Raw genomic sequence first — 12,403 nt, 5'->3', positions numbered from 1 at the left:
CCCAGATGTGGGTGGCACAAGGCAACTCCCAGGCTCAACCAGGACACCAGCTGAAGCATCTCATACAAACCCATCTCATACAAACCCATCTAGTTTCCAGTGGCATTCAGCTCAAGAGATGAGTTGTGACAATTCCTATCATTTCTACATTCCCATTTCTCCCCTCTCTTCCCACCTAGTACAGACAGGTACAGCTTCACCCTTCTCTTCCCAAAGGTTATAACAACTCCAAAACGGTACCTGGGAGCTGAAAGTTCACTTTCAGCAAAATTCTGGTAATTTGTAGAAACTGCTTTGGAAACCTTCTAGTTGAGACGCCAGTAACCACTTGGCAGGGCCTGACATAATTAGAGAGCTTGATTGTTTCAAAGGACATTACCCAAGAAAATGAATATGTTGCTGTAGTCCTTGCAATAATTTCGAATGGGTTTGGTTGCAGAGGTCTTGAAAGGGTTTTAATGACACTATCAGGACTCCAGTGATTTTCTGGTGCTTGGCAAAATGAGACCCTGTTATTTCTGCTTGCAATGCACACTCCTTCAAAGCTTAGCCACAGGCGGAAGAATTTCTACAACTTTGCAATCCAAAAGTTCCGTATTATTTGTGATATACATTAGTGACTTCCAGTAACAGTGGCCCAAGAGACAGCTTTTTACTGTGCAATAGTTTAAGCTGTTTGGCTCAGTGCTGTATCCTGAAATACACTGCAGGGAAACTGTATTGCACTGCAGGTTACACTGATTTACAGCAGCGTTAAGCCACGTGCTGCAACATCCTACAGCGCCAATTTGCCTTTCTGCTCTCTGCTGCACTTCAAGCACTGCATGGGAACAGAGAATGCTTGCAGCACCCCACCCCAGACCTGTTCAGCACAAACACTGTTTGGTAGCACCAGTTGCAGGCATTTTTGCAGTGACCATTCAGCCTCCCACAAAACTTTCACTGCAGCTGGGAAAAGAAAGCATCACCACAGCCTGTGCCATGACCCAGCGCTCTGCTGCTGTTCAATCCAGCCTGCCCTGCTCAGCACCTCCTTGTCCCACCTCTCCAAACTCAATCCTTCCCTGCAAAGATCAAGCAGACTAATTTCAGTCATCCAGGCTCAGAGAGGAGCAGTAAAACAAGAACAATGACCTCTATTCTGTAAGAGTGGAAGTTTATACAAGTGCCAAATATTATCATTCACAGATTTATTATAAACTTCTATAAACGCATACTCATATACAATGCTATGGATTTTGCAGCTTCCCCTCTAAGATCTAACCACACCCTCATGAAATACTCCCCAGAGCCTTCCCTTACACAAAGGTAAATACTACTATTCCCATTCTATTTAGAAGAAAATCAAGAACTTGCAAGTCTCAGTTCCGAGACTTGGTGCTGCTCTATAGAATACACACCGAGCATTTAAGGGAATGGCCTTTTTCTTGGGAAAGAGGGTGGAAAACAAAGCCTTATGAATCAGCCAACTGATAATTAAAAGCAACTAAATCCAGATCACTCTTAAACTGCACATGAGAATCTCAACTCCTCAGATGCTGAATTCCTCTGCCAGCCAGAAAAGCCAGGGTCACTTGCCCAGCTGGTCACTATTGTTCTGTCTAATAAAGTTCTGGCAGGAATGTGTGCTTAACAAAATACAGAGATTAGGCATAGCAAAGAATGCAGCTCCCCCCTCACTGTTTAGGTTAGTGGGGTTTGCCATGCTGAAATACTGAACCTTAAGCATATAAGGTTTTTTCTCTGTCCTGTACTGCTATAGTGCCAGTGACAGACACAAGCTGACAGCTCAGTTCTCAGGATCGCTGCATTTTAGCTTTAAGTTCATTAAAAGCAGCATTAAAAGCTCACCTCAAAGCTGCAGTGACCACTAATTAAATCAGTGTTTTCTTGGGGATGTAGAGTACCAAAGGAGGAAAGTTCTCTGTACCTCTCATGTGCCAGAAACTTTTGAAGGGCAATTTAAACCAAGCCAGTGACTTTGAGACCAGAATTCAAGAACCTTGAAACAGGGGAGCTCATCTTCAAATGTCTCAGGATAGCCTAGATTTCCAAAAGGAAATTTAGCATCTAGTGGCTAAATACAGCTTCAAAATGGCAATGATCTTCCCAATATCTCATTTAGCTCCTGACAGTTCAGAACCAGGATCTTTAGCTCAATTTACAAGAGTGGGGACAGATGCAAAAATGTCATGAACACAGGTCATACAGATGATCTTACAGAGGTCTTGACGGAACACAGCTTTTACCAAGTCAGACACCAGGCACAAAGCAGCTCTGATACCTCATTGGGCTGAGAATTTCTTAGCTTAAAAAAGAATGACACTGAACAGACAGATATCTGAGACTCAGATTTGCAAAGGATATAGTCCTTGAAGGACTGTATGTAAAAAGGTTATGAAGAGCCTGGTTCCACCTCAGAGTTAACGGCTTACATTTAGAGACACCAAGGACTGGCAAGCTCCCCTGCAGGGGGTATGGTAGCTCACACTGTGTGAAGTGCAGTTTATAAGCAGAAAGCATCCAAGATCCTGTCCCCACAGCAGTCTCTCCTCTGTTACTCCTTTCACAAAAAGCTGAAAAATAACTTTGACAGAGCCACACAGTAAACCTGGGACAGGTACAGCTGAGATGGAGGGCTGCTGACAGCCAGATCTAGGTGTTTGCTTCTAGGAGAGCCTTTTTCAGTCATCCTAGCATAGCAACAGAAGCCTTATTTTAGCTGGTATCCCAGTCACTGCCACCTGAAAACGCGAAGAACTCAAAAGTCTGCACAAGATACAGTAGTGAGACAAGCAGACAGGCAACCCACATTGAACAGCGTGGCTGAAACCAGGCAGTGCTGGGGAAGCAGAAGAGAGACTCAGTCAAGAAGAAAACCAGGGAGCCAAGCAATCTGAGGCAGGAGGAAGAGAAGGAGCATCAGATAAAAAAGAAATAAAGTCCTTTCCTTTAGGGAAAACACAGAATCTCCCTTGGGTTGGAGTGTTAAATTCACAGCAACCCCCCTTCACACACAGGCACGCTGGAGAGCTGTTGGTAGAGCTGTCACCCATTGATGCCTCCAATGAGAATTTGAAAAAGCTCTGCTGTGTTTACAGCAATGAGAGCCTGGAGGAAGGGGTTAGAAACATCTGAGTTTAATAAGGGCTGAGCAGCACAGAGCAGAAAAGCAATGTCTGCCCTTCCGTTCAGGGCTACCACACCCCACCAAGCACTGCAGCACCAGGAGACGTTATGTCATCCCCACCGCCGCAGCAGCCCATCTGCCCCGAGCCTTTCCACCATGAGAAGCAGCATTTCAAACCAAGCTGAGAGCTCCCAGCACCACTCTTTTGAACAACCAAACAAGCAGAGTCCTGTGGGAAAAAAGCAGATGTTGACTGACCCGAGGCACAACACAAGGCAAGGACAGAAGGGAAGCTTTTGTGCAGTGCCTTAACTGAGCAACTCCCATCTCGCAAGGTCATCACAACAGGGTAAAAGAAGTATTTAGCTCACTTAGTACCTATGCTGCTGCCTTTTCTTAGTCCTACACAGCTCCAACATCCAAAATGAACAGGGTAAGAAGCATCCCATGCCAGTTTCTCACAAACAATAACCTTAATACCCAGGTCCTGCAGTGGCATTTGCTGCACCCCTTCCTTCCTTACTTCTGCAGGGTCCACAGAAAACTGTCCTCACATGAAACAGGTATCTGATTAAATGCTTCTGCCCACACTGCCTTTACGAGGCATGCTCTTCCCAGTATATGTACTTGGTCTTTTTATTTCATTGAGAAGTAGAAAGCAGGAACCAAGAGTCTTGTCCATCTGTAAAGCCAAAGACATCTCCCCTCCAGAGGGCACACACATCAAAGAAACCAAAGGGGGGAACACATACCAAGAAGAAACAGGCCTGGACCTGTTCTTAACTCTACAGACTCAGTACAACGTGGTTACATGACCATGTCTAGGTGGATATTCCCTAGCCTCATTGCACTGGCATTTCCGAGATGCTCCAATCTCTATCATGCCGATACATAGTACAAATACTGTGAGGAATATCACTACCATCCAGTTCTAGGAGCAGGAAAAGTTAGAACCAATTAAAAAGACATCTGACTACAGAATCTGATGTCAAGATTGGACATGAATAGATGTATTTTATGGAGTGCTACCTCACATTGGCTTTAAAGTTGACAGATGTTCTCTTATGCAGTCACCTTCCTTTTTGCTGAGCAAACAACAGCCTTACTCAGCCCTCAGAGGACAGAGAACATACAGTAGATAACAGAGAAGTAAAGGAAGAACCCTACATAAGAGAAGCTCACAGATACCTTCTAGCTTCAAAGAAGTTTCAAAAAATCAACTAACTATGATTTTAAGTGGCAGATTTCCTTTTCCAGATAAACCACAGGGATGCAGAAGAGGAGACTGATCTACCCCAAACATGAAACATTACAAAGCTACTCTCAGCTTTTGTCTCAGTGGCATCCACTGTGTGGGCCTCTGGGTGAAAGCCATTTCTAAAGAGACAAGAGAGGGCTTTTTTTTTTTATTTGCCAGAGCTACAATTTCACTATTTTGAAAAGAATTCTTAACCCTGAAATAGCTTCTTATTTGTTGGACCTCGCAAAAAGATTTAACTATTACCCAATAGCCAGGCCTGAACACTACAGGCAACACTTCTACCCAAGCATGCTCTTTACATATCTGGTCATTTCCAAAAGGAGAAAAACAAACTTGTCAAAACCAGCCAGAACACCTAAACCATGTTATTGCATGCAATACACTGCAAATCAACAAATCACTGTTTCTGCCTGAAAAGGAGTTAAGGAACAAACCCAGTAGGGAATGGTATCACAGTTCCCACCCTCACTCCTTTCTGTAGTAGTATTAAGGACTCTGATTTAGATCAGTACCATATTGAGCATAAAAACACTAAGCAGGAGATATAGTATTGTTCAACTGTATAAGAAGTTGAGAAGTTGCAGGACAGCAACCCAATTAGTAGCATTATGCTTTTTTCATCTTTAGCAGCTCTGATCCTTAACAGAGTCTTGGTGATATCCAAGTTGGCACAGGGAGCTTTATGCTCAAAGCCCCAAAATAAACGTTATGCCTCAGTGGAAGTAAGTTTAACCACTGTCTGCATCTCTCTAATTAAAAGTGAGCCGAGAGCTTTGAGTATATTGCAAAAATGAGGTTGGATGAATTCTGGTATTACCCTACAGGAGAGGTAGCCTGTGCTTTACACACCAGGAATGTTTCCAGACATGCTAGAAATCTAGTGCAAGAAAGAGCATGAGTAGTTGCTCCATTATTCTAATCCAGCAGGCCTAATGTACTCTGTGTTTGAAAGAGATTCTTTCAAGGGAGCGCATTAGAATCTTTCACCATCACTTCATTCCTTCCCTCTTCATCAATACACAGCCCAATAAACCAAAGACAGGACTAAACATTCTGCGATCCAGGAGTCACAGAACCACTTAGGGCAGAGCTGTGAAATTTCTAACCTGGTGTGTTTTGACCAGGATTTCAGTGCCCTAACAAGCTGAGCTTTGAGAAAATGAACAAATAAGGGTTATTGAAAGAGACACATTTGTTAATTTATCCAAGGGGAGCACAAGTTCACTGCCACCCATTGCTTTGCCTCTCCACTCCCTTTTTCTTCCTAGGGCTGGGAAATGAGACCTACATGAGAGGAAATGATTCACACAAGCAGCTGGAAAGGCAAGACCATAGGAGATTTCCTAAACCAATACAATTTACTGCAGTAACTACAGTCACGTCTGGTATTTCAAAGTCATTCCAGTGTTGCTAGGTCCTTACACTACCATTGGCTTCACTGTTCATGGCATTGCAAAGTTACAGCACTGAACCCCACAAGTCAGAAGAAAATCCTGTGGCTGTAGAGTCCAGGAAACAAACACTTCAGAGTTCAAGGTCTGGTGATGAGCTTAAGACCTCCTCTGTTACCTGGGTAGGGTGCTTCAAAGGGGAATTAGTGCAGAGGACTCAGCATGACACAAATCCCAGTCTGTTTGCTTGACATCCTCCCACAGTCCACAGCAAACGATAGAAAACCAGAGACCTCAGGCAATGAACAGACTATTAAGCGATGGAGAGAATGACTCAGAAATCAAGATTCTGTCAGTACAAGGAAAGAGAACCACATTTCTCCAATATGTATAGTTTTCTATTCCACACCCACTTAAGAGCCACAAGAGGTTCAGAGTTTGAGGCTGAAATCAGGTTCAAATCATCTCTGGTAGAGGCAGAATTAACAGACAACCATCAGGAAAACTCCAGATACATGTTCTGAAAGCACTCTGGAAGACTGCATAAATCAGGATGCTGATTTATAGATCACTTTTTAATATTAAAAGCAGGCTTTTATCACAGAAAGAGACCTACACTTACTTAAAAGTACTAAAACCTCACCTAAGAGGCTGGAGGATATTACCATACAGTGCCAGTTGTGTATAGTCCTTCAAGTGGGGCTGGAGAGGAGCAATTCTACTAGCAAATGCATAGCTGTAGGATCAGGCACAATGCAGGCAGCTACTTTAAACAGAATCAATCTACCTACAACTGGTCCACCCAGACACCTTGATCTTGAGAGCCAGCCATTCAAGTGACCTAATAGGAGCCTGCTAGCCTCAAGGAATAACTGTCAAGTATTTCAAGCATCATCTAAGTATCTGCAAGCACCAACACTTCAGGTTTTTCAGGGGAGAGAAAGTAAGGCAAGCTACAGTACAGCAAACTGATTAAGTTCAAATACCTTTCCCACTTACAGATTTCAATTGTCCAATATTCATTTCCTCCCCATATCCATCCTCAAGAAACATCAGTGCTGTAGCAAGCACTAGGAATTACAAGTGACCAAAATAAGTACCAATATGTAATTCCCAATGTAACCTGGATAACAAAGTCTGTTTGGACAGTCCTGTTATTTGTAACATCATGGTTCTATTGCTCCTTTACAGAATGGAACTTTCAGGCTGAGGTGTAGTGTTCTGAAGGTCTATCACAGATGGACTTTCCACCTATGCCAGCTGATTTTGTGATGCTACTGTAAAGCTAGCAGTAAGAATCATCCTACAATGCTTTCAGGTTGATGTTGGGGGGGGGGTTCTTTCAGCTATGTCCACATCCAAAGAGGTTTCCAGTCTAAGCACTGCATGTAGCCTCATAAGTCTCCAACTCCCACAGCCAAATTCACAAAGGCTTGATGCATGACTATGTAAAAATACAGGGAAATAGGATGAGAAGTTAAGCTAGGAGAACACTAATTCCAAAGACAGCTAACACAGATGGAGTTCTTTGACAACCAAGCTACTTCCAGCACGGGAATAAGCTTTCCTTAAGTCAGTTAGCAAAGCTTCTCATGTCCGAGCCTGGAAGACAACAGTTTCTGCTTGGCAGACAGCCCCTCCATTCTTACACTTAGGGTTAGACCCACCTCCCATCACCTTAACACAGTATCAAGTTAGAAACGCGTGTGCTGAATGTGAATTTCAAACAGAATAGTGAGGCTATTGTTACATCTATGCAACATCAACACACACTGCTGCCGGGATTTCAGTTACTGGTCCTTGCACATCCTCTACAGAGCTTCAAAGCAATCCAAGCACACACACAGACAGGCTGCAAGTGGCTTTGGTCTAATAACTAGGATCTGCCAACTGACACTTCACTTGCTGATCAAGGACAGAAAAGGGTAACTGCAGGAACATGAGGTGCCTTGCATCAAGGAAATGTGCCAGCTGTAGAACACCACATCAGTATATGCTGCAACATACCAAAGCCTGGAGCTGCAGCCCAAACTTTCAAGGCTCTGACCTGCTTATACCTGGCTGATGGTACCCAGGAAAAGTGTCAGAAGGCGCTGGATTCACTGGGAAGGTCGCAGAAGAGAGAGTGAGAATGGCCATGTGGACAGTAAACACCTACCCACCATCTTGTGTACTCTGCAGCCTCTTCAGGGCAGAGGCCAGCAAGCTCTGCTGTGATGGAGCTGCTATTGCTTCACAGAATTCGAGTGCTACAGAGATCCTCTGTTTAAGTGGCAAATGGGACACTGAACAATGTCAACAATTGTTTATACCAGTCTGGTTCAGACCCCTAAAAAAAGGTTTCATACTCACACAGATCAATGTCAGGCTTTAGAGCAAAAAGCCTCATTCTTCTTCAGAACCACATTAAACCCCAACCTGAAGCTGCACCCTGCAGGAGGCTCCCCCCCAGAGGTCTGACATTATAGCTGGGTAGTTTTTCCCATCAGAAAGTGAAGCTGTTAGACATTGCCAACAACAAAACTCCACCACTCAAGGCAAAATTAAAACATCCAAAGATTGCTTCAGTGCACAATATTTGACTGAGCACTTCAAGTTTTATTTCAAAATGTCCACCAGTTATTTTTCCGCTCCCTGTTTTATTTCTCCCTCTCCTTTAAACCAGAATGGAAGATTCTCACATGGCAAAGTTCCATTGGACAAAAGAAACTCCTAAAATAAAATAAACCTACCAGTTTTCCCAACATTATTGTTTAAATCAGTTTTAAATGGTTTTATACACCACTTTATAGACTTGGAGAGGCACACGTTCCCCTGACAAAGCATCAGCTATCCAAACAACTGAGCTATGGGAAAAGCGTGCAAGAGTGTGAAGTGGGGAAGGACTTCAGTGAGCAAAGATAGAGTCTGTGCTCATGTAAGCATGGTAGCTCTGAACAAAGATCTGCAGGCTAATAGATATGTAAGACAAATGACATGTGGTTCTCATTGCAGCTCATGCTTTGGGAAGGGGGTACCTTGGAACAGATCCAGCTGGGATAGGTTTATCCCATTACTCTCCTATAATTTTCTGCCTTTTCAAACCCTTTGACAGTTACTGTAGTTTAACATCACACCCCCTACAGACTGAGGCCTGTTTGACAGGCCAGCAAACAGAACCACCCCCACTTGGAGATGAAATATGCACCATATGTAAGCACCGTGCAAGGCACAAGGCTAGTGCTCACTCCTGTACTGCTAACATAGGGGGGAAAGCTGCTGTGAAGATGCCTTATCTCAGCTCCTAACCCAACTAAGCACTGTGAACACCAGCCCTCCTCCACTGCAGTGTAACTCGTGCATAGTGGGTATTAGCAAAGGGGAGAGGAAAAGACGTAGAGGCAGGATGGACAAGCCCCGAATATTAAATTCCCCAGTCCCCATTTAAGGCAATCACAAGGAAGGGGGGGGGGGGGGGGGGAAGAAGTGAAATTCAAGAACAACTGGAATCAGGTTAAGCCACTCTCTCGCTTCATACAGTGCGGCTCATTCATCTGAACAGATGTTTCACCTCTAGAGAAATACCCAGAGAAAACAGAGGAGAGGGGGAGAAGCCGAAACTGTTTGCTCTGCTGAAGCAGCAAGATACACTATATCAAAACTGCTTTACATTAAGTTTGTAAGAAATTGGTTTGGAGTGGGGGGGGAGAAAAGAAGAGTGGGAGGTGTGGTGTTAAACAGCTATTTGAAAGCTGCGGCTCTTGAATAGAGAGCTGTAATTAAGGTCTTTCCTTTGTTGAGCCGAACAAGTCTTTCCTCGCAGCCGAGGGCTGTAAGTTCCCTATGCCGGCATCCCGGGGCAGGAGCCACCGGCCCTTCTCCGGCGGGCTGGGGATGGGAGGGCGAGAAGGAAAAGTCAGCGGGTTCGGTTTGCCCAAGCGCAGCTCCTCGGTTCCCCAGTCGCTGCCTACCCATAGAGGGACGCTACTGCGGGCAGGTAGGAAGCCTGCTCATCCCACCAGGGACGAGCGCGGCAGCGGGGCCAGCCCATCGCACCCTGCCCGCGGCTCCCCGCGAGAGGCACCAGCGGGGCCCAGCCTCCTCGCCGGGGAGGCGGACCCGGTCTTACTCACCGGCGACTGGCGAAGCCGCTGCCCGGCGAGCCCGAGCTCTGTTCTGGGTAGTTGTGCTGCAGGGTTGATGCTGGGAATTGATAAAGGAAGCCAGTCCCCAGCGCGCATCCATGCAGGCAGCAGCACCAGGACAAGAAAAGAGCCAACTGCATTTTTGCAAGAACGGGGATCTCCTCCTGCACCCCTTTTTTCCTCTCACAGGACTCGGCAGGCGCGTGCCTCCCGCGACAGGGGTTGCAGAGGGATCCCACGGCGCGGAGGTGCCCCCGGGACCGGGCACCACGGGGCAAGGGTGCCGGGATATAGGGACTGCGGGTAGAGAAGGGAAGCCCCGTCCCTCGGCAAGCCCCGTCCCTCGGCACGCCGAGCCCGGCGGCAGCGGCTCCCGCGCAGGGGTGCGGGGCCAGCGCGGATCTCTGCGCCCAGGGCGCACTCTCGGCCCCGGATGCCTTTTCAAATTTGGCGAGGTTGGCCCGATTCCGTCAAAGGGGGCGTGGGGCTTCAGCGTTAACCCTTGCCAGGCCTGGCTGCAGACCCCACCGTGGAGGGGCTCTCCTCCGGCAGAGCCGAGCCGCCGGAACGGAACGCGGCGGGGCTCCGCGCTCCCACCCGGCTGAGCCCTGGGAGCACCCCCGGGAGCCCGACCCCGGGACATCGCCAGAGCACGGGGCGCTGGGTCTCCCTGATGAACAGAAAGCCAGGGCGAGGGGATCGCCCCGCACTTCGGCGGTGCAGCGCGAAACCCTAAACGCTGGTGCCTAGTGTCACGCTCGCACCAGAGTTACACAGATAAGGTAGGAAATAAATCATTTTAAAGATGCTTCATTCACAGGTTGGAACTACATGACCTTAAGGTCCTTTTCAACCCTAACCCTTCTATGATAATGTGCCCATCTTGCTCATTCTGGCATCACACAGAGCTATCCCCCTTTGCTACCCGGGATAGCCCTGAGCTTGGAGACCTGCACAATCAGCCCCAGACAGGAGGAACAGTTTTGAAAGGATGGGGGTATTTCACAAAGGCGGTACCCCAATAAGGATGCCAGCAGCAAGGCTCTCTCTCTGTACTGCAGCAGAATATGTGTTTAAAACCCCTGTACAACCCCCATTTGGTGACTGCCAGACCCCCTTGCTGGCCTTACCAGCTCCGGAGGAACCTGGGCTGTTGCAGCTCACTGACCAGACAACTCATCTGAGCCAAACAACACAAGGAGGAATTTCGTATTTTAGGATGACACAGCTTCTTAAGGTTTCTTTTTACCTTCAAATTCTTAACACTCACAATACCCCCTCTGCCCCTTCCCTGTTAATGCACCCATCCAAAGACAGCCATGGTTTACCACTGAAACTGGGTTTTTGCTGGGGTACCTGAGGGGCCCAGGGCTTGCCAGGGGCAGGCTCTGCAAAGGTGGAGACTTCTTCCCCTTGGGGCAAGATAATCCCCAAGGCTAGAAAACAATCCCTGTAAAATACTGGGAAAATGGCTAAATTCATCCCCCACCCGCAGATGAGCACCTACCCCTTCCCCCACGGTGCCCACCTCCAGAGCTTGCACACAGAGATAAATAGCCCCTGGCTGGAGCCTGCAACCAGACAAGTTTAGACTGCAAACGAAGCACCAGGTTTTTAAACAGCCACTGTCATTAATCACTGGAGCAAATCACACACGGAGGGAGAGGTCCAGGCTGCAATGCAGCTCAGCGCAGCCTCCCTAGTATTACTCCACAGCTGCCCCCCCCCCAAGTGTCCCAATCCCAGAGCTGGAGCAGGAAATGGATCAGCACTCTCCAGGCCCAAAGGGAGCTCAAAAGGTCTGGTCTAGCAGCACTGGGCCGCCCAGCCCGCTTAGTAACAAACACTACTTATTTATAAAGGGCTCTCAGTGCCTGGAACTGGGACATAACACAACCCTGATCAGAAAAGGAATATCTTCCCTTCTCCCCCCAAGAAAACATAGACTTGGGACAACTCACCCTAGGATGTTGAGCCACTCAGCCATTCTGCTCAGGGTCAGTCCTCAGGAAACTTCTGCTCTACCCAAGAGGGTAACAGAAAAAGAGCTTACACTGTAGTCACCCCTCTCACAGTATGAGCTACAAACTACACCAAATTCACCCTTCTTCAAGGGAAGCAGAGGGAAGCTACACACACAAACCATTAGAAGGTTCTCTGAGGCTCCATAGTCCTTTAATCTGGGTGATCATCCTCAGCTGTGTGTGTAGAGCCAAAGTGGAGGCAGCTGGACCCTCACCCTGGCAACTTACTGCTGCACCAGGTGCTGTGCTGAGGGCTTGGTTCAGCCTTTTGTCCCATACACACTAAATTCCCTCTCCTGATGGGCTGGGATAAATCATTTATCAGTATTTATCAGCATCAAACAGCTTTCTGAGCCATTCTCCTGGCTTGGGTTAGCCCCTTTGGAAGCTCTTCAAGTCTTAATTGTCCAAGAGCATTTTATTTTTGGTTGCATGCAAAATTTGCTGCTTCAGCCTTCACTGACTTTGCAAGA

The 12,403-nt window shown here is 46.9% G+C and overlaps 1 protein-coding gene across 9 annotated transcripts in view; it reads right to left on the bottom strand.

The window, feature by feature from the left end:
* The window catches only part of COL26A1 (collagen type XXVI alpha 1 chain), a 172,551-nt gene extending 160,573 nt beyond the window's left edge, over positions 1-11,978 (bottom strand). For 3 of the 9 annotated variants that reach the window (XM_061470399.1, XM_061470400.1, XM_061470404.1), the window contains exon 1: positions 9,895-10,108. In XM_061470399.1, coding sequence (XP_061326383.1) covers positions 9,895-10,046 — 152 coding nt within the window. In that variant the 5' untranslated portion in view covers positions 10,047-10,108. Of the gene's footprint in view, positions 1-9,894; positions 10,109-11,867 lie in introns of those variants that run through there. The other 6 variants (XM_061470398.1, XM_061470401.1, XM_061470402.1 and 3 more) reach the window with 3 other exon arrangements.
* Between the last annotated feature and the right edge of the window lie 425 nt (positions 11,979-12,403).

Source organism: Pezoporus flaviventris, unplaced genomic scaffold, assembly GCF_033815535.1.
Source record: "Pezoporus flaviventris isolate CSIRO_AGI_PZ_B2104156 unplaced genomic scaffold, CSIRO_AGI_Pfla_v1 ptg000063l, whole genome shotgun sequence".
Classification (NCBI taxonomy): domain Eukaryota; kingdom Metazoa; phylum Chordata; class Aves; order Psittaciformes; family Psittacidae; genus Pezoporus; species Pezoporus flaviventris.
The sequence above is the reverse complement of the archived record's forward strand: the minus strand, read 5'-3'. Positions and strand labels throughout refer to the sequence as shown.